A 23,050-nucleotide genomic window follows, 5' to 3' on the forward strand; every position below is an offset into this window, starting at 1 on the left:
CCCAGAGCAACCTCCCACTGACAGGGATCCCAGCTGTTTCCTCTGCTCCTCCCCCCCCCCCCCCCCCCCCCCACTCTCCTTCCACCCTTCTCCCTAATGATCTTCCTAAAGTTGTGTCGACGTTGGCAGCTGCCCTCCCACCCAACCTGGGACAGGGGGAATGTACTGGCGCCCTGCACTCGGGTCTGGAAGCATAGCTTCCACTTATGTTCCCGGCCAGCGCTCAAGGGACCCAACCACACACATTTCACTCTCGAACCACAAAGAGGAAAAATATTCTATTTCTTTCAAAATAAGTTGCTTCCCATACAAATATCTATTTAAAAATATACAAGTAAGGTTTAAGCAATAAAATCTAGCTCTGGGGCTGGCGGTCGAGGCAAGAGGCGAGGGGGAAATCTTGGCGAAAGTTCCCCGCGCATTGGCTGGGGAGGGCGGGGCAGGGGACCCCTGCACTGTAGGACGTGGAACCTGCAGAGAGATGGGCCCTGGGTGGGGCGCGTACTTTGCGGATCTCGGCCTCCAGCCCCGCTTTGGCCGCAGAGCCACTCCAAAGTCCGGGGTAGCCCCAAGTGCCCGCCCCCCCGCAACGGTCTCACCAGTTCCAGGAGACCAGGGCTGGGGGCGCTAAGTGCTGGTAGGCGGGGAAGAGGCCAAGAGCCGAGCAGGGCCCGAAGGCGGCGTAGCCCGGTAGAGGGCAGGCAGCGGCTGGGGACGCGCCGCTCTTGTCCTGGGCGGAGGCCGTGCCCATCTCGCCGCTGCCGCCACACGGCTGACCGTCGCGCACCAGCACGGGGACCACCACGCGGCGCAGCAGGCCGGGTGCGGCGCGCAGCTCCGCAGCTGCTGCCAGGTCAGGCGACTCCGCCGCCCCCGGCGCGCCCGGTGCGCGCGCGCGCTTCAGCTTGTAGCGATGGTTCTGGAACCAGATTTTGACCTGTGTGGGCGTGAGGCGAAGCAGGCGCGCCAGCTGCTCGCGCTCGGGCGCCGACAGGTAGCGCTGCTGCCGGAAGCGCCGCTCCAACTCCAGCGTTTGCGCCTTGGAGAACAGCACCCGACGCTTCTTTCTCTTTTCAGCCTCTGAGCCAGGAGACACCGGCCGAGCGGACGGCCGCTGCGACGAGTCGGGCGGGCTGGTCTCTGGGCTGCTCTCGTCCGAGGCTAGGGGCGGCAAAGGAGACACGGCCTGATGAGGCGCCGGCCCCTCCGCACGCCGGCTGCTTCTCGCGCGCGCCGAGCCACTGGCCGGAGGGCGCCCCCACTCGCCAGCGGCTTTAGGGGTGAGACCATTTCTTCCCTGGGCCCACATCTGGACACCCACCTCTCCGAATTCAGTGACCTCATTTATTCCACAACCTGAGACCGCGCCCCCTAAGGAACTCACCCCAGGGACCTCTTAAAACAAGTTCATACCGGTAGCTGCGCTAGTGGACGAATTTACCGCAAGCTGGAGCACCAACCCAGGCCACCGCCGGGTCTACTGCACGACAGTTTACTGAGGTTTGCAGAACCTTGTAAAGCTAAGTTCTCCAGTGCTGCTCATCTCAGACCGAGGCCTGGAGAACGTAGCCGTGTTCTTAGACATTTAAGGGCGGTTTCTTAAATATTGTGACCTCTAGAAACAGAAATCCAAATCTCGGGCGTTAGTGTCAGGCGCAAGGATCTGCTCCCAAAATGTGCTGACTAGAGCACGAATGGAATAGGGGTTGGAGGAGGACAGAGCCTCCGGTTCCAAGACTGGTTTCGACTTCCCAGTGGCGCATGGGCCGGGAGCGTGGTTCTGCTCCCCTCTCCCCACTCCCGCGGTGGTCCTCCGCTTACTCACAGGGGTAGTGGCCGCGCTCGGATTCCAACCAGGTGGCGCAGGGGCCGGGTTGGGGAGCGCATAGCTCCGGCTCGTGCCTCCGCAGGTGCTGCGCGTCCTGTTCGGGTAAATCCAGAAGGCTGCGCACGGTGAAGCTCAGGCGTCCAGAGGTGGCCATGGCCAAGGAGGGGAAGGAGGCGGGGGGCGGGGCAGGCTGGGAAACTAGGGGCGGCCGGGACGTAGCTGCTACGGGTGGGCGCCAGAGGTGCACGCCATGCGCTGGCTGCTGGGATATTAGCGCGCTTACAGCGGAATCCCTGTTTATATAAACAGCTCTTCCCACCCGGGATGCTTTGAAAGCCGAGGTCCGGGTCTCCAGGGTGTTAAGTACCTGAATGAGTGCTGGACCAAAGACCCCGCGAGCCCGGAAGGTGCCACCTCCGCCCCCCGCCCCGCCCCATCCCCCGCCCCTTGGCGCCCCATTACCTCCCAGAGGCGGCAGGAAGCAGCTCTCGGCATTAGCGATTCTGTCTGATTAGCCCAAAGTGGGGACAGATAATGGGGATTGTTACCAATGAATAACATCTTGGGTGGCGAGCGGTGGTCACCACCCGCCTGTCCCAGCCTTGGCTTCCTCCTCCTTCTGGCTGACACGGGGCCTGGCCCCGCAGGAGCAACGGCTAGGGTGGGGGAGGCATGGGTGGGTTTATGAGTACCCAGGAATTTATTCCCTGTTTGCTTTATTCCTCGAGCTTGTTTGCTAGAGTGTTCGTTTCCCGCAATTATCCGGGAAGTGATTTACAAGGCGGCGTTAAACCAGGGCGCGCTCTCTTTTTGGTTTGGGTCCCTCTAAGGATTCAGAGGTGAGAAATTTCAGGCGGGCACAGAACAAGTGGCCTGGTACGGTCTGCACCTGGGTTGAGGATTTTGAAGGCCTCTAGGAACCACACCCCAAACGTTCCCCACCTCAAGGTGTGCTGGGGAAGGGCTGGCAGGAGCTCCGGCTCCGCGCGGATTTCCCCAGACCCGCAGAACGGAGGCGGAATCCGATCAAGCTGTTCTGGTCCCAAGTGCCACCCTCCTTGGCCCGGCCCGACGGCCGCTGCCGGTCGTGGGCCCAGGCCCAGTGGCTGCGCTCCTCAGAGTCCAGTCCAGGCCCGCTCTAGGAACCCCGGGCAGCGAGGTTTCACGGGGAGGCCCACGAAGGCTATGAGGCCTCCTTGGCGTCGCCAGACCCCCAGGTGCCGCTTGTGAGCCTCTGCTGTTCGGCCCCAACGTCAGGCCCAGTACCGGGGACGGTGGCCTCTGCCCCAGGGCAGACTTCCGACCTGGGCTTTCCTCTCCAAGGTAGCTGGCCGGCCTGGTCCGATGAAGGACGGATCGGGAGAATTAGGACTGGGCTTGTGGGCAGAAAAGACACGCTGCTCGGGGTTTCTCTGAGATCTAGTTACCACAGACCTACCCAAGCAAATGATCAAGCTAGAAGGCGCTGGGAGCCTGCCGGTGTAGACGCATTTTGTTGGCCCAAGGCTCCCGCATGGCCCCGCTTCGGTCTAGGGCTCAGTGAGGACACTTTTAGAGGCTTCTTTTCCCCGAAACAGTGGTTTGGATGTTTGGTTGCTAAATTTTAGTGAGGGGCGCGGCGCTTGGGTGGCTGCACCCGATATCCTAGCTCCACCTGAGCTTAACTCGGACCTGGCTCCTGTGCAGTGGCCCAGGCTCGCTGACCCGGTGCACCCTCCCCATCAGCCTCCCTGTCAAGCGTGCCCAAGGCGCCCCGGGCTGTCCAACGCGCTGGGTGGTCGGGCGGAGGCAACCCCAATACAGGCCAACTGCTAGGCCGCGGACAAAGGGGAAATGGAGCTCGACGCCCCGGACCTGTTGGAAGCATTTGTTCCAGTCAAGATTTTGCATTTGTTCAGTCCGAAATAATGCGTGATTGACGCCTGCTCACAAAGCTCTTTAGCACGCCGGGATAAATCGGAGCTTGTCCTGTGTTGTCATGGTTTTCAATGGGGTTCAATGGGATTGGGAGCACGATCGACTCTGCTGGCCGTCTCTCTGCCGCCCCGGCAATAGGTTTATTAGTTATGTCTTTTTAAATAAGATTAAATTGGAATGACTTGGCCGTGCTCTTTGAGATGGGCAGCAGAGGGAGCCAAGAGTAGACAGGGGGCGGCAGAAGCCGGAAACTCGGTGCCCACCACTCCCCAGCACCTAAGCCCCAGCGGCCCAGAGATTGAGCAGGTCACAGACTGGCCTGGGCTTCCTGGCTTCTCTCCACCCAGAGCCTGATTCCTGGCAACCTCTGCTAGCCCATTTCCTGAGACAGGTGGAAAGAGGGCACTGACAGACTGTCCTGGGAAAGCATTAGGATAGACTCCTATTCTGGGGTCTGAACTTCATGGCTGTATCAGGGAGAAGGAACTCTAGCCTCAGGGTCAGTTGGCAGCCCATCCTGGCCCCTAACTAGCTCTAATCGCCTCATCACACTGAACCTCTTTTAATTTTTTCCCCTCTTTTCTGAAACAGAAGAGAATAGATAGGGTAACTTTAAGGACTCTACCAGTTTTGTTATTACACACCTCTGGAATTTTTCTAAAACCATCTTTGTTGTATTAACCAGCAACTTCGGTCTCTCCCCTCCCTCCAGTTCTGGTATTCATCCCCAGGACTCTGACTCCACATTCTCCAGAATGTTCTAGGAGAGGATGTGCCATCTTCCAAATTTCCAGAGGACCTTCCACAAGGGTGGGGATGAGGTAGATAACAATTTTGGAAAGAGAACCAAGTCAGGAGATGCAAAAGAAGAGTCTTTCCTGGAGTGACTGACCTCTCTTAGCCTTTTAATCTATTTAACATCCTAAGCCCACACTGACTCGTAGAAATAAGTAAATGGCACTCTTCAATTCTTAAGAGCTCTTCAGCATCAAATATTTGCTTTTACTCTTAGTATTTGGCTCCCGAAGAGGAGATACTGCCCCCCCCCCAACCAATCCCAACTAGCAGTGGTGCTCTGAGAAGGATCTAGCTCTGGGATTAGCTCCAAATATTACTTCTAACCTTACCTTCCCTGACCTGGCAACAGTGTTCCTGTGTCCTAGTCTGTGTTCTGAATATCCTGGGAAAACTCTGTACCTCCTGGATCTAGAAAGCATTGCAACTTCCCTGTGTCATTGTGGTTTCCTCCCTCCTCCATAAGTGCCTCTGCAGCCTACTCCAATCATCCTCTCAACTGGGCTCTGGCACTTTATCTAAATTATCTCCAACAGCCAGAGCCTGGGGACTCCAGGAGGCTGCTCCATGTAAACTGTGCCTTCTGAAGTAATGGGGGAAAGGAGGTAAACAGCCAGAATTATTAGTGAAAGCACTTTCTTTATTGCCTCTTCATATCAGATGAACTCAAAGACACAGGAGGAGAAAATTATTTTGATATTGGGTCAGTTGGAAAAACTAGGCAAGATATTAAGTTTTACACACACTAGAAATCTTTATATAAATTGCCTTCAATTCATAAGAGATTCTTAGTTTCACAAGTAAACATCTAACTGAATAACCTTTCTAGATTTTAAAATATTGTTTGGTGTTCTGGACATTTGAACTTATTTTGCAACTCAACATAGCTTGTGAATATTATTATTTAATTAGATAAGTATTTGTTTCCCTGTAACTGGATGTAGTGCATCTCAATCCTAGTAAGAGTTTTTAATCGTTAGGCATCTGTGCTACAGTGAATATATTTAAGCAGTCTGCACTAATCGCCCTTTCAAAAGTATTATCCAAGATGATCATCACTGCTGCGTGCTTAAGAATTTAAGACTAGAAAATTCTGAAATAAAACTAAAGTATCTTGATTTTTAAAAATGATTGCATCTATATCTTGCATTCCGTTTTTAAATCCTTCCATTTTGGTTAAGTGTTTCACAAAATCCTGCAAATCTATACAGTATTGAAGAGAGGCAACATTGCAAATTCCCCTTGATAGATGGAGGGCCCTCAACTGCCAGGACATTTTTCTTTGCCTCATAGCAACTGCTCTCCCCTTTTTATCAGTATTCTGGTTAAAAACTAGCAAAAGGAGAAATAAAAATGGGCTTTTGATGCCTCCAGGAAGAAGTGAATGATCTTGATCAGACTTAGGATAGAAAGAAAAAGCAGCATTTAAAATCAGAGGCCTTTGCCTTTCCTTCTGAAAACTAGTTGCCATGAATAAGTAAACATTTCCCTTTTAATGGCTAATAATCAATTGCTAGGTGGTGGTCCAGGCCTCACTGCAACTCATTCTTAGTTGTATTGATGATATATACATATGGGACAAGGAACGGCAATTACTTTCAGACTGGGGATTTAGTGCATCTTTGAAATGGGCTTTGGATTTTATTGCTTAATGTTAAATGACAAGAGTTGAAAGATCCCATCTTAAGTTCCTTAAAATATTGGTTTTGTATGGATTTTTGTTGTTGTTGATCTCTAGGAGAAAAGTTTTTCTCTCCTACTATGTTTATCTAGTTGTTTAGGTATAAAATGAAAAAATATAGGAAATTACATGGTTTAGTGAATTAAAAAGTAAAGGTATTTAATTAAATATCTAGTGTTTCCTAAAGAGCCAGCAAATAACTTAAAAAAAAATCTAAACTAGTTTCTTAGGTGTATCTGGTCTTTTCCATACTTAACGATGGTATAATTAGGGTAGCTGTGACAGCATGGAATGTAAGTTGTCAGAATAGAAATAATAACACACCTTGGGGAGGGTGACGAATCTGATTTGTTCAGAGCCGAACTTCTCATCTTTGTATGATCTTTTTTTTTTTTTTTAAGATGTCACTTTATACTCCTTTGCTTGACTAATATATAGCTTATATAGCACAGGATCCTTATTGATGTTTACACAATAAAGATCCAGGCCCTGAGTCACATTTAGTGTCACATATAGACACTGACAGGGTAGACTGACCCTAGGAACGTACTTTATGGTACTTGCCCCTGTACCTCACATAGGCCTGCCTACAGTACCTGCTTATAAACACCAGCACTTCATTTCAAATTAGTTATTTTTCCTTAAAGTACCCAAGCATTATAACGAGGCCTCTTTTTTTATATACCTTTACTTTGAGATTTAAAAGGGTTATATTATTAAAGCGAGATATTATTTCTGCCTTATTTGACAGCAACTTACACACTAAACCAGTTATTAGTCTAGAGAAGTATTTGTTAATATCTGTTGAAGACAAGGACCACAGTCCGATAGGTCTAAAGAATCAGATATTCCATTTTCTTAGAGTGATGATGACAGCAGTAGTAATAAAATATCACTTTACATCTTATACATTTGAGAATGTTGCAGTGTATACTCACATTTGTTGTTGCATCCTGAGTCAGGATGGATTACCTAGGAGAAGCAAAGCTTAAGGAGAGACTTGAAGGAAGATAGACAGTGATGTCCCCAGAATAGAAGAAATTGGTGGGGGAATGAAGAGGATGTAAAAAGGAGAAAGAAAGTCTGTTGTAATAGAAGGTGTTAGAAAATAATAAGAGGTGAAAGAGAAAAATCTGTGCTGTCTTAGAGCGACAGGTTCAATTTGATCTCATTGACTCAGAAAAAAATGCATGAACCAGAAATTTCCAGTCAACAGTGGCTTCTGTATGCTTCCCCAAAGTATTTACATTTCTAAAAATTAATTACAATAGCTTCCACTTATAAGATAAATAAGTCCTGGGGATGTAATGCACAGCGTGGTGACTATCATGAACAATAGTGTCCGATATACTTAATAGTTGCTAAGGGAGCAGATTTTTTTTTGTTTCAAATTTTTATTTAAATTCTAGTTAGTTAACATATAATGTAATATGTTAAGAGAGTAGATCTTAAAAGTTCCCATCACAAGAAAAAATGTCTGTACCTATGTGTGGTGATGGACATTGACTAAACTGATTCTGATAATCATTTTGCAGTATACACAATTATCAAATCATTATGTTGTATGCCTAAAAGTGAATACAATGTTATATATCAATCATATTTTCAATAAGAAAATTAAAAGATAAAAAATAAGTAAACTTCACCTAAAGCATTCAAATTTTTCTAGATTCTATTTAGTTTACTTTTAAATGTTTCTTCGGAAAAACTCTTTTTCTCAAGAGAAAACAAAAGTGTATAACAAGAGCATGAAATGACAACCTGCAAGAATTTACACACACACACACACACACACACACACACACACACACAAAGTAAAAAAAGCTATACATTTACCGCAGTCTCTGAAAATCCCTTAGCCAGCAAAGGTGGCTGTCTTTGTATTCTTGATTAAATGGGTATTTGCACTGAAGTCACATACCACACAAAAGAAACAAAACAAAATAAAAATGTCCTTCGTGTTCTGTTTTTCAATCATTTGTGTGAAGGAGGTTTTTGGCCTTTATCACTGTCAGTGAAAAGTTCTTCATTGGAAAGAGACATTCCAGTCACCCTGCTTCTTGTGCACAGGGAGCTTACCATGGAAACTACCTCTGGAGCCATCAGACAAATATATAAATGACAAAGCTCAACACTAGGCATTTTAAGTTTAGTTTTATCTCAACAACAGTATATGAAGAAGGGTGTTTAGAATTTCTTGAGACATTTATTGTTCTATTTGCCTTGCTCTGAGTCTTAAAACCCATAAAGTAGACTTATTCAAGTTGGGAAACAACTAAGAAATGACTTTATCTAAATAAATTCTGATACTAACATATGTATGCTATGTATTTAACACAATTATGTATGATAAAGCTGTATTTTTTTAGGTGACTTCTTAAATGATAGTTTGAGTATCCCCAAGATGAGAGATTCATCTTTAATATATGTTTGTATTTTTAAATTGGTTTTGACCTTTAATTAAGTGACAGAAAAAAATTTCTCCCACCGAATAAGTTTATTTTATTTAGCAAGATCTATGCTAAACTGTTGTTCGCTTATCCTTAAAATATAACATTTTTCTCAGTAACAGGAACTTGATGAAATTTAAGAGAGTGCTTCACAAAACTTGCAGTGTATTTTTGTTTTATTCCACCTGCTTGTCAAGTTCTCATTTAATTTATAGCCGGTCCCAGGTCACTCCCTACAGTTTCCACCAAATCTGTTTTCAGCCTTCTTCTGTCCACGAACCAACTATAAAGACTGTGTCCGACACAGCATATGTCCATTGCTCATTTTCATTACCAGCTGCTCAAATCAAGACGGTTTGTAAAAACTAGACTGATATATTTCTGGATGGCTGTGGCATCAGGATGTGCACATTATTTTGGATTATAGTTGAAACTTAGTTCTTTTCTTAGGCACTGGGATTAAGTGTATGTTTGGATGGTTGGTAGCATGAGAAAAGAAATGGATGGCTACACATTGGATTTCAGTTACTTTGGTCTTGACTACTTGATAAGAAAAAAAAAAAGAAAACCACCTTTTTCTCTTAAGCAAAAGGATTGGGCTGTGAAATGAATTTCAAGGGGGAAAATCAAAGAAATAATATGCGTGCCTAAAGTTAGGCATTCAATTTCTTACATATTAAAATGATTATTAAATGATGAACTTTGTGACAGCTCAGATGTAAGAATTCAGGAGGCTAGACAATGTGATTAGCAGGTCATCTCTAGTAAATTTAGCCTTTTAGTTTCCTCTATAAGAAAAATAAAAACCACCCAATTTTCATGAATTATCATCTTGATCATTTCTTTTATGGAATAATTAGGAAAAGTATAAGAGAATCTCTTTTCATGATGCACACTCAGTTTTCCATTGTCGAGATTTTTCTATTATTCAAATCCTAGTGAAGTCATATCCTAGAGATACCGTATTATTCAAATCCTGGTAGGATCTTGATTCTCGCATCAGCCGACTGGTTAGAGGAGCATCCCTAAGGGGTAGGCAGCAGAGGGGAGAAAACCTGTTAGTGTGTCTAAGTGAATCCAAGGTGTCCCAATGAGTGGAGGTCAAAGCAATTGGGTGAAGGGAGGTAGGTAGGTAAGAGAAACTGGGTGAGTGCCTGTTTCAGTTTGGTGATTGCCTATCTCTATCCAGCTATGGTTTACCAGCTGGAAGTTGGTAAGAGGAAGGCTAGTGGAAGGGAGTTGTCTTGATCACCTCTGGAGCAGCACATCAGGAATTGTGGAGGAGAAGGGGTGGTTTTGTTCAGATGCCAACCAAGATTTGAAGGCCTACAGCATTTTAAAAGTCCTTGTTGGGAACTGAGGCTAATTTCTAGGAATCCTCTTGTGATTTGCTTTTTAGCAGCATCTCAGTGACTAGCAGAGTGTGATTTCATCTGCTCTAAGTTGTATTTGTTTCCAAACAGTTTAACAATGCTAATTGGACAGCATAGAAAACCCGTTGTAAGTTGCATTTTTTAAAGAAGATAACTCACCCTAGCAATGAACATAGATTGAAAACCAGTTAAAAGCCAGTGAGAACAAATGTGTCTTAAATGGAGGATGAAACAAAGGGAAGGTGGGGGCACATCCCCTAATGTCAATAGGCAGAAAGCTGCACGTGCATAATGGCCATGGGAGCGACCACCCAAGGTGATCTGAGTCAATTCTGGAGACAGACAGAGACCTGGAGCCAGAGAAGGGGCGGGGACAGGCCAACCACCCAGAGTCCTGCTCAGGAGGGAGCTAAGGTGGTGGGGGAATTGTCTTATTCCTATTCCATGCCACATTTGTATCCACAGCCAATTTTCTTCCTCCAAATATAACCTACATGGCGGGAGGTCTGCACTCTGGCTTCTGTGGCCAGTAGCCACACTCCTAGTAGATTTAGAAGGCTGCCAAAGATGATGACTGAATACTAACTAGAGTCGACTGAATACTAACTAGAGTCAACTGAATTACACAAATATAAAACCCCCTCCACCAGCCACCACAAGGCTACTCACCCTCCCAGTCTTATTATCAGTGGCATGCAAGTCCCTCAAGGGGCAAAATTTTTGAGAAAATTGTAATCCATAAATATATGAGTAACTCGTGAACCACAAGCACTCAGCTAGCATTGAGGCTGATCTGATCAAGCATAAAGCAGAGTTTAGAAGGAGCACCTGGTTTTTCTATCCCACATGCACCAGCTTTGGGGGAGCAGACACATAGAACCAGACCTGGGTTCAAAGTCTCACTATCTGAAAAACCTGGGTGACCTGGTTCAACTTTTGTAATTTCTTGGAGCCACAGTGTCCTCACCTATAAAACAGAAATAATCATTCATATGGATGTTGTGAGGATTATTGAGATATTTTATGGGAAGTGCGTGGCATGGTGTTTGCCCACAGTTAATAGGTGTTTATCATGACAATTGTTGCTATGATAATTATCCTGGGGAGGTGGAGAGGCTGAGTTTTATATTCACAGAGCAGCTGAGGGCTGTACTATAATAAGTTTAGGGTCGTTAGTCACAGAGCTGAATTGAACTTCATCCAATTCACAGAAGAAACTGAGGCACAGAGAGAGTTTGGGTGACTTGCCCAGCATCTCACACTTTGGCTTCAAGACCAGATTTTCCTAATCTAGGCCTCTTTCTACTTCCCTGTGCCCTGCAGTACTAGTCCCTGAAGTAGCTTTTCTTTTCTGAACAGTTAGGAAAAAGTTGCCTACAGAAGAGATTTCCTTAAACTCCGCTGCATTAAACCCAGACCCTCCAGATTCAGAGGTTTGGCCTCAGGCCTATTTGCTGTTATGGCTCTAAATCTCTGCTCGCAGTGCGGAGGCTCTCACTGCACTTAATGGAAGGATAGAGGCTCGGCCTCCCAAGCCCTAATGTTTTCATTTCTTGGTGACTCTATAGCCGCTTCAAGGTGTTTTTTCCCCCAGTCGCTATGCTTTCGGATTCATTCTTCCCAGTGTGTTGAATCCCTGAAGTAGCATTTGAATCCTCTCAATTCAGCCAGAGCATCTTGTATAAGTTCTCTCTGGCACATATAAAATACTGTATAAGAACAGAATCAGACGAATTAGAAACAAATGCATTTGCCTAGAGAAAAGCAGAACAAGGCAAATATTGACTGCTCTAAGAAACTAAAGGGAAATGCTTGAAGATTTTTTTTTAAGGTGGGGATCAGAGGAGGATTCTTTGCCTACTGGGAAAAATGAGAGGAGGGAATGGTTATGGCAAGGCTGTGTCACTCACATCAGGCTCTTGGATTTCCAGAGGAAGGTGTGGGGGAGGGGGGCAGGGTGCATGTGAATTTGGTGGGAAGAGGGTTGTGTGTTCAATCCCACAGGCCCTGTATTGCTCATCCAGGCCTGCCTCACAGCAGCCTGACAGACCTCACTCTACCGGGAGAGATGAGCTATTCCCAGAGTCCTCAGAACCCAGACCGCCTTGCCCAAGACCGTGCATCCTACCTCTTCTTTTGTTTTCTAAGTTCCCTTAGCTCTTGTGGTCAACACCATCTGCTTTTCCTTTTGATTGCTTTCTGAACATTTCAGACATGCTAATTCTAGCTGCCTCTCCAGGACAGGCGCTGGTGCTTTATATTTCTTCTGTATTTTCAAAAGAAAATACCTGTTGATATTTTTTTATTGACATACGAATACATTGGTAAAAGGAAGGAACTAGAGAGTATTATGCTAAGTGAAATAAGTCAGTCAGAGAAAGATAAATATCATATGATTTCACTCATATGTAGAATTTAAGAAACAAAACAAATGAACATAGGGGAAGAGACGGAAAAATAAGATAAAATCAGAGAGAGAGGCAAACCATAAGAGACTCATAAGAGAAGGAACGGAGGGTTGCAATGGGGGGAGGGGGGTGGGAGGATGAGCTAAATGGGTGACGGGCATTAAGGAGGGCACTGGTTGGGATGAGCACTGGGTGTTATGTGTTAGAGAAGAATCACTGGGTTCTACTCCTGAAACCAATATGAATTTAAATAAATAATTTTTTAAAAAGAATACAATGGCAAATATAAGATAATTGGACCTTTGAAGTATAAAACCATTCCATTAGAAGGAACATGTTTCTTTGTCACAGGTGTATCTAATCAGATAAGAATAGGAATCAGGATTAATTTCTCACCCAACCAAAGTGATATAAAATCATTCCCTGCTTGAAGCAGTGTGGAATACCATGGGCAAGGGGTATATTGAGAGAGGTCACCCCTTATTTGAGAAGATGAGAAGGATTGCCAACGATTTGGTCATTCTAGCAAGTTAAAAGGGGGATTTTGCTGTTTTTACGAAAAGTTCTCTTCCCTTGCTTGGTCTGTATAAGACACAATAGTTGCTAACAGCTGATTCAGAATAGTTACAGTGTAGTGTATAAATATGTAAACATGGGTAAGTATGTATTTAGACAATTTAAAAGTGTGTCTCATTTACCCAATTATAAACAGCTGTCTGAGAGCAATTACAATTTATCATGTAAATGCTTATTTGCATAATTCAAAATATGAATATTATTTGCTTGATAAAGACTGTAAATACAAGGCAACCTGAACTTTCTCATGCTTAGAGTTTTATGCTAAGTTTTTCTCTTACAGGGAAAAACAGCATTTTGTTCAAAATGGTACTTTGTTACTTTTAGCAGGTCCACATAATTGCTAATTTAATAAGAAAAGAACAAAAGTTTTAAAGTAAACATGGCTGTCTTAGAAGTAACAAAAGAAGTCACACTACTCTGCTACTTTTACTCCTGAAAATTTGCTGTGTAGAGATGATGAATTGCCTCACCACTGATTTCACTGAACATGAATGTTTAATGGTGAATACTTTCAGGGTAGTTAGCATATGATTTTAGGTGCTACAATTTGATATACACATAAATTTTCAATAACATTAATTTTTAACGTATAGGGTTATGACATGAGTGTGCTTCTAACTGTACTAAGGAACATCTCTCCTATTAAAATATAACTTCTACTTTTGTGAGGACATAAAATGTGGGCATCAAAACTTCCACTCAGGTGTATCCTGATGTATTCATTTTCTGGAGCTGCCATAAGCCATCACCTCAGTGGCTTAAAACAATAGAAATGTATTTTCTTAAAGATCTGGAGGCTAGAGTCCTGAAATCAAGATGTCAGCAGGGCCACGCTCCCTCTGAAGGCTCTCGGAAAGTATCTTTCCTTGTCTCCTCCTAGCACCTGGTGGTGGCCAGCAATCCTGGTGTCCCTGGCTTGCAGGCGCAACACCCCAGCCTCTGTCTCTGTCATCACATGGACTTCTTTTCTCTGTGTCTGTTTTCTGTGTGTCTTCTTTTCTTCTTACAAGGACACTAGTCATTGGATTTAGGTCCTATCCTACTCCCATATGACTTCATCTTAACCAATTACATCTGCAAAGACCCGATTTCCAAATAATGCCACATTCACAGGTACCGAGGTTAAAACCTATCTTTTAGGAGGACAAAATGCAACCTACTACACTTAGTGAGAACTAGTATGCAAAGTAATGTCTCGGAGCACGAAAGCATCCTGAAACATCTGAATTATGCTTCCCCCAAGGGTAATTTGTATTCTGCATGGTTTTAACATTATAGACAGAATATGGTATTATTTGAAAATTTGAGAATTCATGTGATATTTAATATATAATATTATGATACAGTAATTTCAAGAAACAGTTATTCAGTTTCCATTATGTGAAAAGCAATGTGATGGGAACTCTCTCTAAATGAGATGAGCCAGTTAATAGTGCATCCACTATTTTTGACCAGCAAAAGTTCATGATCTTTCCTGGATATTAATGCTTCTCTTCAAGGACCTCATTGCTGTTACTGTGAGACTAATTGTGGATGAGTCTCCCTGGATGGATTAAATCTCTCTCTGCAGCTTTTCATTGAATTGAGGGGTCAGTGTGTCCTTTATGCAATTCTTCCCACACTTCCAGAAAAGAAGCTACAATATGCCAAGCATAGAGCTAAACACTTTATAAAAGGTAGTTCATTCAGACCTCATACCTTTACGAGTTATGCTTTATGACATTCCCATTTTACTACATGGCAGAACCAGGATTTGGATCCAAATTTTCCTGCCTCTAAAGTTTGTATCGTTGCCGTATATCTTTGGAGGGTATCACAGTGTTCTTGGCTGCATGCTGTGACTTCCTTGGCTGTGTCGCATACTTGCAGACCTGTCTAGGAATGCTCTCTATGCTGCATCAGTTCTGCTAGTCTTGTCACACTTCTCCTACGTGACTTCCAGTTCCTAGGATGATGCATTGCCCACGTGGCTGGGGTAAGAACTTGGAAACCTGAACTGATCAGCAGGAGAACTCAGGGTACCGCAGTGATTCAGATGTGAGAAAACAAGCCCTTAGAGTTCTAGCACAGGCACAGGAGGTGGTTACAGACTTTCGTGAGCAGGACCAAAATACAAATGATATCGTCAGAACTGAGATGAGGCAGCACGTTAGGGGCCTGTCCCACAACGAGGGGTGTCTAATGATATTTATCAAGCAGGAAAGGACTGAAAACCCATGCCTGAATTCACAACCATCATGGCCCCAAAGTACTGCACCTTCTCTCAGCTTGTTTGGGTAGGGTTTTGCTTCTCCAGCTTTATCATGTCACTTCTCTACTTCTCACTCAGGCTCTCAGAGCAGTGGAATGGTTGTCATTTCTGCTTCATGTCACTACTTATTTTCTCACGGATGTGTCCTGTCAGCCCAATTAGACAGCAAGCTTGTTGAGGAAAGGGTCTTCTTCTCTTGCTCTCCTTGTGGTACCAACAGTGCCCAAAGGGCTCTGAGACCTCATCCAATCTCCAGTCACTGACATTCAGAGAGGACCATGCTGATAAGCATAAATAAGTGGGAAACAGTCATTGATAAACTGATTTTTCTTTTTTTTTAAATTTTTTTTAACGTTTATTTATTTTTGAGACAGAGAGAGACAGAGCATGAATGGGGGAGGGGCAGAGAGAGAGGGAGACACAGAATCTGAAACGAGCTCCAGGCTCTGAGCTGTCAGCATAGAGCCCGACGCGGGGCTCAAACTCACGGATTGTGAGATCGTGACCTGAGCCGAAGTCGGCCGCTTAACCGACTGAGCCACCCAGGTGCCCCATAAACTGATTTTTCAAAGTTAAAAAACTGGCTTCTAAAAGAAGAGGCTTTGTATACATCCAACATCCTATCACTCAATACAAATCCCACAGCCTTTATAATTTCTGTGGGGCTCAAATGCCACAAAATGCCAAATAACTGGGCCAGGGCCAGTTCCAGTGTTAGGAGACATATGCAGAGTCGGTATTTAGGGGTATTTAGTTGAGATTCCTACCTCTTTGTCAGGATTTCCTTTTTGTTAGCTCTAACTCTGAAAAATCAAATCTGATGTGGAAGTCAGACTTCTGTGATTCCAGAATCATACATTCTAACACTCAGGCTGAAAACAAATTCAGTTCAATGCTTTGTTTTCTAATCGAACTTTCCCTTTCCAATCAGAAAAGAAGACGGATTAGCATTTTATGGTACCTATTAGTGAGGGACCGGTCAGGTCATAAAAGTGCACCCGACAGTGGTGTTTCCACACTGGTATGAGCAATGCACTTCCCTTGTTATGCTCCCAAGTTAAACAAGAATCAAGAAATCCAACTTGAATCACCATCCTGGCTCAGTACTGTCTAGAGGTTTTGAGCTTTACCAGAAAACCAGGTAGGGTACATCCTGCCCCTCTCTTGTCACCTGCCAGCCCTGAAGTGACAGTAAGGGCCAACTTATAGGGACCTGTCTCCTTATGTCACCTTTAGTTGTGTTTCAGCTTCATTTGCCACTTGCCCTAATATTTCTCAATTACTTTCTTTCTAGTCCTCGCAGCAAGCCTACGGGAGAGGTTCATTTTGCCATATTATCTATAGATTGGCTGTAAGGTAAGATTTCAAATCAGTTTTGGTTGCTAAGTATAGTGCTCCAATTTTAGGAGAATCAATCGTTTCCCCACTAAAGGTTGTTAATTCATCATTACTAGTTTATTCATCTATTCATTCAACCAACAAGCATCTATGGAATGCTTACCATGTGACAATTGCCATGTTAAGTTCTGGAACATGACATCTATATAATGTTTTACACTTCCCAGAATATAAAATCAGTAGTCCCTTTGTTTTCTTTGCAGTTCTAGAAGGTAAGTATTATTATCTCCACTTTACAGATGTAAAAACCGATGTTCAGGTCCCAGAGCCTTTATGGGGGGCAGGACTATTATCCAAGGTTAAATTACAGAGAGTTCAGGAGATTTGTGGCATGTGCTGGAGATTGCCTAGTAAAAAATGACCCAGTCCCTGGCCTTGATAGGATAAATGTTTAATACACATGTGACTGTAGAGTTTGCATATAACTTGCTCTCCAAACAGGACACTTTGGAGAGGGAAAAGAGGCACTATAATATTTGTGCCAGGACAACTGTACACACTCAGAGGGACAGTTATTTCCTTTCTTCCAGCCGGTCTGTCCATGGAGAAAACAATGCATCTCTAGAGACATATTTGCCTTCATAGAAGCTGAGTGGAGCTGAGTTGTGTGAAGTTGGGGACAGGCAGATTGAGGCAGAGAGACAGGAGTGAGGGGACAGGGGAGCAGTACCTGGGATGACTTCATGTACCAACCAGGTAGTCAAAAATGAACTCAGCTTGGGGCGCCTGAGTGGCCCAGTCAGTTAAGCATCGGACTCTGGATTTAGGCTTAGGTCATGATCTCATGGCTCATGAGATTGAGCCCTCCATGCTGGAGCCCACTTAGGACTCTCTTTCTTCCTCTCTCTCTGCCCCTCCCCTGCTTGTGCTCTCTCTCTCTCTCTCTCTCTCTCAAAATAAATAAACTTAAAAATTAAAAAAAAAAAAAAGAAAAAGAAAAAGAAATGAACCCAACATGGGAGGCAAGGGCTGCTGTGGTCCAACTGCCCTCCAGGCTGCAGTGTTTTAAGCTACAAGGGAAAAGAGGGAAAGGGAGCAGAGAGTCTCTGTTCACTGGACAAAATCAGTCCTTCCTGTTTCACATTTCCTTCCAGTAAAATCAAGCCCCACAAGAGGTGATAATACCCGAGATCTTTTTCTTTTGGCTGGGAGTCCTTTATACACTTCTCCCATCCCTAGGAATTTATTCTGTCACTAAATAGTTTGATATTATTAAAAGAATTATTCCTGGGGCACCTGGGTGGCTCAGTCAGTTAAGTGTCCGACTTCAGCTCAGGTCATGATCTTGCGGTTCGTGGGTTTGAGCTCCATGTAGGGCTCTGTGCTGACAGCTCAGAGCCTGGAGCCTGCTTCAGATCCTGTGTCTCCCTCTCTCTCTGCCTCTTCCCCTGCTTATGCTCTGTCTCTCTCCATCTCTCAAAAATGATTAAGCGTTAAAAAATTTTTTTTTAAAAAAAGAATTATTCCCACTAGGTGACTGTTAACCAGTGCAGGGAAGATACCTTCCTTTGGTTATTGGCACAAAGCTAAACGGAAGCAGTTGCGTTCTGTAAGATTGTGTGCTTAGAATAAAAACTGACTTTGTTTTGCTCTCAGGTGGGAATCCTGTCTCAGAGCTGCAAGGAATCTGAGGAGATTATCGGTTCATCCTCCTGCCTGGAGACAGTTAACTCCAAAACTGCAAACATCTCAAAGGGAATGATGGATATCAGGGTAAGGTATAGCCTTCTCAGAATGTTATAGAAGGCCTTCGTGCACTGACCCTTCTCCTGCCAATCCCACATCTGCCACCACTTCCTCGTAGGAACTCACTGCTTCAGTGATGATGATGACGACAATGGTATCTGACATCTTGGGAGCTCTTACAGTGTACCAAGATGTTTTCTAAGCACTTTGCCTGAGTTTTCTCCATTATTCCTCACAGTCCTCTGAAGTTGTTTATTTTAGTGATATTTTTATAGTTGACGAATCTGAACTACAGAGAAGTTAAGTAACCGTCCCAAGATGACAAGTGTCTAAAGGGGCTGGAGATCAGAGGCTGACCTCTACAGTGTTTGCCACAGTGCAGTTTGCTTCAGTACATTCCATCTGCGTAGACTGTTGTCATCTCGGGTCTTCTGTCTGACACACTCCCCACCCCTGAAGATAAAGGTTGAGTGCTGTTTCTCCTTAAAAGCTGCCCTTGCCTCCAGGGGCTGACGTCTGTGTGCCTGGTCTGGGCATCCACACACCTTGTGCAGACATCCAATACAGCAGCAGCAATCCCTCTGTCCTTCCTCCTGGCTTTGGGAGGTGTATCTCCTGGTCTATACTGAGACCGATTTGAGGCTAGAAACTCTTGTACCTCTGGTTTCTAGCATATGGTCCACTCTCTATTGCTTTCAACTACATTTAGCACAGTAAAATATACACAGTCAGAAAGCAAATAAAAAGAGCTGCCACCTTTCCTTTGCAGTGACATCGTGAGGCTGGGGCTAGCCCAAATGGATCCTGAACAATCTAAGGAAACACAGTTGCAGAGGGGACTGTGAGTCTGGTTTGCAATTTTGATTTTGAACTGGTGTTCAGCAGTTATTTTAAACCATGGGCCAGTCAAACCTGAATTGATGATAAAAATGAGATACTATTTTTGGAAAAAATACTTAAAAGGGGAACTCTGAAGCCTGTTGGTAGGTGTGTCAGTTGGCACCATCTACCTGGATAGCAATTGGTAGCAACCTTAAAAATATACATAGCTTTTGACTCACTTACTTCCAGGATTTTTTTCCAAGATCAGAAATACGTATGCATAAGTGTCATTGAAGCATCGCCTTAAAAAATGGAAAGTTGAGGGGCGCCTGGGTGGCTCAGTCGGTTGAGTGTCCGACTTCGGCTCAGGTCATGAGCTTGCAGGTCGTGGGTTCGAGCCCCGCGTCAGGCTGCGTCTGGCTCTGTGCTAACAGCTCGGAGCCCGGAGCCTGCTTCATATTCTGGGTCTCCCTCTCTCTCTCTCTGCCCTCTCCCGCTCATGCTGTCTTTCTCTGTCTCTCAAAAATAAATAAAATAAACATTAAAAAAATTTTTTTTTTAATTTTTTTTTCAACGTTTTTTTTTATTTTTTTTATTTTTTTAATTTTTGGGACAGAGAGAGACAGAGCATGAATGGGGGAGGGGCAGAGAGAGAGGGAGACACAGAATCAGAAACAGGCTCCAGGCTCCGAGCCATCAGCCCAGAGCCTGACGCGGGGCTCGAACTCACGGACCGCGAGATCGTGACCTGGCTGAAGTCGGACGCTTAACCGACTGCGCCACCCAGGCGCCCCTAAAAAATTTTTTTAAAAAAATGGAAAGTTGAAAGTAACCTAAGCACCCAGAGTTAGGGGTATGGTTAAGATGACAGTGTTACCATAAAATGATAGGATTATAAGTAGCTATTTATATCACATGTACAAAAAATTTGTAATGACACAGTAAAGGCTTATGATATGTTAAGCAAACAAACACTCTAGAATATAAAACTCTACCAACAGCATGATGTATGAAAAGTGTATGAAAAGTGTATGAAAACTAGAAGGAAATATATTAAAACATTAACAATAATTATGTCTTATTGGCGAAACTGGGTAATAATTTTTTCTTTATAGACTACTTCTGAGTTTTACACATTAAGCATGTATTACCTTGATATTTAGGAAATAACTTTAAGTTTTTAAAATACTGTATGGGATGTAATACATTATTATCAAAAATGAATAAAGCTGAGAGATAATAGGTAAATTCTTAAATAAAAAAATGCCATTATCTCTAACATTTAAAAAAATGAATGGAATTAGACAAATATAGAATAAGAGTTATAGTAAGTATAAGCTGGATGGTTTCATGGGGGAAAAAGCAGTTTGGGTGTCAGAAGATCTGGTTAATACTATTTATGTTAGTAATTGTGTAACCCAAGAGAGTCACTTAACCTCTTTTTAAGTTTCTTCATTTGTAAAAATGAATTGGTTGAATCAGATGACCTCCACATTTCTTCCCAGCTCTAACAAAGCCTCTGGTCTTTATTTATTGATTCATCCACTATTTATTTCATATGCACAAACCCCCACATTTAAAGGTGATCTGACCACACTAGATGAGGTGCTGAGTGCGAATTCATGGAAACTTCTACAGGTCAGCAAAGGGTGGTGACTAATTCCTGAGGTTAGAGTCAATACAACTTCAAGACTTAAGGAGTTGAAAGGAGAAAGATAAGATAGGGACAGAATGGTAGAGAAAACTCGGAGGTGATGAGAGAGGCCAGCTGCGTAGGGGAGGAAGATGCCTGTTTTGTCAGAATTTGTGATAGCCGAATGGAAGTCAGGCTGTGGTCGGGGTTGATTGATCAATGGTTGAGAGGCTGCCTGACAACTCACCAAAGGAAGAACAGGAGTTGGTGAGGGGGGATGACCTTTCACCCTTGGGTTCCCAGCACAAATTCCCTGGAGACCCAGTGGCTTATCGCCCTGTGGAGTTAGAAGTGAGTGCTCGAAAACAAAGTTCCATCCAGGGGATGGCCAAAGGGTAACTTTTTGCTTCTGGTAGAAGCAAGTGAAATAAATTATTTTAACCAGGAAGCAAGCGTGCAAGCATTTGGTCCAAAATATACGAGTGGTAAAGAGCAAAGAGGAGTACTCTGGAATTCAGAAACCCTGTGCCCTAATCCTGGCTATGCTGCAGTCCTGCTGGGTGGCCAGTAAACCATTCACTCACTCTTTCCTGCCTTACTTTCTCTCAGTAAAATGGAGACCGCAGTCCCTGTTCCCAGTGTTATGGAAGGTGTTAAGAAATCACAGATGCCACATATGACAGATGGTGCTGTATACATCCAGAGTCCTAATTTTCTTTCTCCTTGGACCGGATGAATCTGTCAAGGGGCAGAGGGGAAGGGAGAGAGAGAGACAAAGAAACAGAAAGAGAGAGAGAGATCAGCTTCCTCTCAGCTATTGGACCATCCTTCTAATCACATTCCCAAAGATAGCAGATGTTAAATAATGAAAATTGTACAACATAAATTGAACCCCAAATTATCTAAATTTTTCTGAGTCAAAGAGCATTGTAATTCTAGGAGAAACACTGAATATTTGGAATATCCAGACTACTTTTGTGGAGTAATGCTATTCATTTCCTTCTCAGTGTTGTTTTAAATCTGCAACTGCCATTAGTCACTGTTGCATTTTATTTCCCTTATAAAGCCTTCTAGTTTGGAGCTTTTAATGTTGTTGGTAGTATAGTAATATTTGATTAACATGTCCTCAAGGGTAGAGGCTATGTCTCCTGCTCCCTTTGTATTTTTAAAGGAGCAAAATAGTCAAGTTCATGTTTCACTTAAAACCCAGCACATTCTTTCCATGACTATTACTCCCAGCATTTGCATTTAGCTGTGCCCATCCAAGTGCTACAAGTCTGTTTATAACTCCTGCATGACGCAGGAGTGGGCCAGGTGAACATGTTGGGGTATCATTTTATGGATAATAATGGCAACTCATTTCTATTTATGGGTTTAATTGATCCTAATCCAGGAGGCTCTGAAATCACAACAATTCAACACCAAGTACCTCCCATGAAGAATGATGGCTTGAAGACCTCTGTCAATCACCCAGCAGAGCAGATGAGTACCCAAGTATTTCTGATTTTAAGGAGCCCTTTAATCCAATCAATTTCAGAGAGTCTTACTTCCTCTGAGCCAGGCATGGATTAATTCTATAAGAGTGCCTTTTTCCATTAAAGAAACTGATTGCAAACTTCCCTTCTAATTGTGAAAATGCTCACCTGCTCAAAGTAAACAGTTCTGGAAAGATACCTTCATTTTGCTTCAGTTATTCGGCTGAGGAGAGTGGAGTTTCAACAAAAGTTTAAGAAGTTAGAAGGTAACACCCATTCTCTCTCATAGAGTAATTTGTGCCTAAGGTAAAGGCAGAAACTACAAATTGACCTTGACCCCATCACACACTTTACAAAGACTTTAATTACTTGGTTATAATATATGTATCTATATTCCCTAAATAAGGGAGCCATGGAAATGGGCAGTGTAAGGGGGCACTGAATTAATTATTTAAAAGGAACAATAATCAAACATTGAAAGCAACCTAAATATCCAACAGTCAGAATTATTAAATAAATTATTAAATTAATTTTAGTATATTTCTATGCTGGATAACTATGAAATAATTAAAATCATGTTTTCTGATGTATAGCATCAGAATTTATAGCAAAATGGGGAAATATTCACATATATGAAATGAAAAAAACAGTATATAAAGCTGTATGTACAATTTCTTGAGAATCTGTAGTTCTGGAAAAAAGACTGTGTTCTACAGCAGTTCAAAAGAATGAAATGGATTTAAATGTACTAGTA

At 43.6% G+C, this 23,050-nt stretch overlaps 1 protein-coding gene across 1 annotated transcript; it reads right to left on the bottom strand.

Moving 5' to 3' along the window:
- Window positions 1-263: 263 nt before the first annotated feature.
- Window positions 264-2,234, bottom strand: NKX2-8 (NK2 homeobox 8). The gene is made up of 2 exons (XM_043554496.1): window positions 1,826-2,234; window positions 264-1,161 (listed from the first exon to the last, which is right to left on the bottom strand). The coding sequence occupies exons 1-2, from the start codon at window positions 1,980-1,982 to the stop codon at window positions 596-598; spliced, it is 723 nt and encodes a 240-aa protein (XP_043410431.1). The 5' UTR covers window positions 1,983-2,234; the 3' UTR covers window positions 264-595.
- Between the last annotated feature and the right edge of the window lie 20,816 nt (window positions 2,235-23,050).

This window comes from Prionailurus bengalensis, chromosome B3, assembly GCF_016509475.1.
Source record: "Prionailurus bengalensis isolate Pbe53 chromosome B3, Fcat_Pben_1.1_paternal_pri, whole genome shotgun sequence".
NCBI lineage: Eukaryota > Metazoa > Chordata > Mammalia > Carnivora > Felidae > Prionailurus > Prionailurus bengalensis.

Excerpts from the sequence above, each read along its gene's own strand:
- NKX2-8 (XM_043554496.1), bottom strand. The coding sequence starts at position 1,982 with ATGGCCACCTCTGGACGCCTGAGCTTCACCGTGCGCAGCCTTCTGGAT. Across the intron at positions 1,162-1,825 it reads CGAGCGCGGCCACTACCCCT|CCTCGGACGAGAGCAGCCCA; the intron begins GTGAGTAAGCGG and ends TGCCGCCCCTAG.